At 34.8% G+C, this 1,570-nt stretch overlaps 1 protein-coding gene across 1 annotated transcript in view; it reads right to left on the reverse strand.

Annotated features, from left to right (window-relative positions):
• LOC102676092 (microtubule-actin cross-linking factor 1-like) overlaps positions 1–1,570 on the reverse strand; it is an 81,873-nt gene that overhangs the window by 77,451 nt on the left and 2,852 nt on the right. The window contains 1 exon segment of the mRNA XM_031508603.1: positions 66–516. Within this exon segment, the coding sequence (XP_031364463.1) occupies positions 66–516 (451 nt within the window).

A 1,570-nucleotide genomic window follows, 5' to 3' on the forward strand; every position in this document is an offset into this window, starting at 1 on the left:
ACATCGAATCGCCCGCCCGGTCCGGTGAAAATCGCACGCTCGCTCACTTAAAAAGAAAATCTTACCGTTTTATCTCGTCGACTATAGCCTGCTCCCTCTCCTGGTGGAGCATCATCAATCGGTTCCAATTCTTCTCGATCACCTCGATGTGAAGCTCGGCCTCGATGTCCACCTCGCCCACCGCCTCGAAGTACTTCTGCAGATCCCTGAACAGATAGGAGAGCCGTTGCTTGTCCCTGTAACGCGGCGGCACCTCCTCGTTCTTGAATTTCGTGCTGTCCGCGGCGAGCTTTTTCATCTCGATCAAAGTGGGGGGGAAGGCGCGCTCCTGCATCAGGCACATCTTCTCGCGGATCCACAGGTGGAGGGAGCTCGCGAGCTCCCTGTACTCCTCGGACCGCCTTTGGGCCTCGGCGTCGTACAACGGGTGAATGGGCGGCGGCTCCGGGAACACGTCGTAGAGCGAAGAGATATACGTTATCAAGGACTTCTCGTCCGGTTCGGGGGTGTCCACGTCTGCGTAAAAACGTATCAAGGTTACTTCTTCTTTTACACTCTCAACTCTTTCTCCGAAAAGTATACTATTAACATTTAACGCGTTGACTGCCGTCGAAAAATTATATTATTATAATATAATATTATAAATTTATATATTTATAATAAATATTTATAATATATTTTACTTAATTATTTAATTTAATTTATAATATAATATTGTAATATGATTATTATAATAATATAATAATATTATTTTATTATCTTTATGGATCTTATATAAAGAAAGAAAATTTGTTGAATATTAAAGTCTATATATCGGTTCTCATCGGGCCACGGTATTCGAGTGACGCTTATTTGATTATTATTACTTATGTAGGATGTTCGAAAAATAATATAAACTTCGAATTGTTATAAGAGTAATACAAAAATGATTTATTAAAAAGATTATTTAGAATGAAAACTAATATTTGACATCGAGGAAGAACATAACCTATAAATGCTGTTGCTATCGATATCGATAAAATTAGAATTCCAATTCCTCAAACTCTATATTCAATGAATTATATAAATAGAAATGGAATATTTATCATTTTAAAACTATATTATTAACATTTAACACGTTGAATACCGTAAGTGTTCTCATTGAGCAACATTATTCGGATGATGCTTATTTGACTACTTATGAAGAATGTTCGCAAGATATTCCACAGAATATAATAAAACTATTATTCGAATTGTTATAAGAGTAATACAAAAATGGCTTATTAAAAAGATTATTTAAAATGAAAATTAATATTTGACATCGAGGAAGAACATAACCTATAAATGCTGTTGCTATCGATATCGATAAAATTAGAATTCCAATTTCTCAAACTCTATATTCAATGAATTATATAAATAGAATTTATGGAATATTTTATATTTATCCTTTTAAAACTATATTATTAACATTTAACATGTTGACTGCCGTCAAAAGTGTTCTCATCGGGCTACAGTATTCGGGTGACGTTTATTTGACTACTTATGAAGAATGTTCGCAAGATATTCCACAGAATATAATAAAACTATTATT

Source organism: Apis dorsata, unplaced genomic scaffold, assembly GCF_000469605.1.
Source record: "Apis dorsata unplaced genomic scaffold, Apis dorsata 1.3 scaffold_92, whole genome shotgun sequence".
Taxonomy (NCBI): Eukaryota; Metazoa; Arthropoda; class Insecta; order Hymenoptera; family Apidae; genus Apis; species Apis dorsata.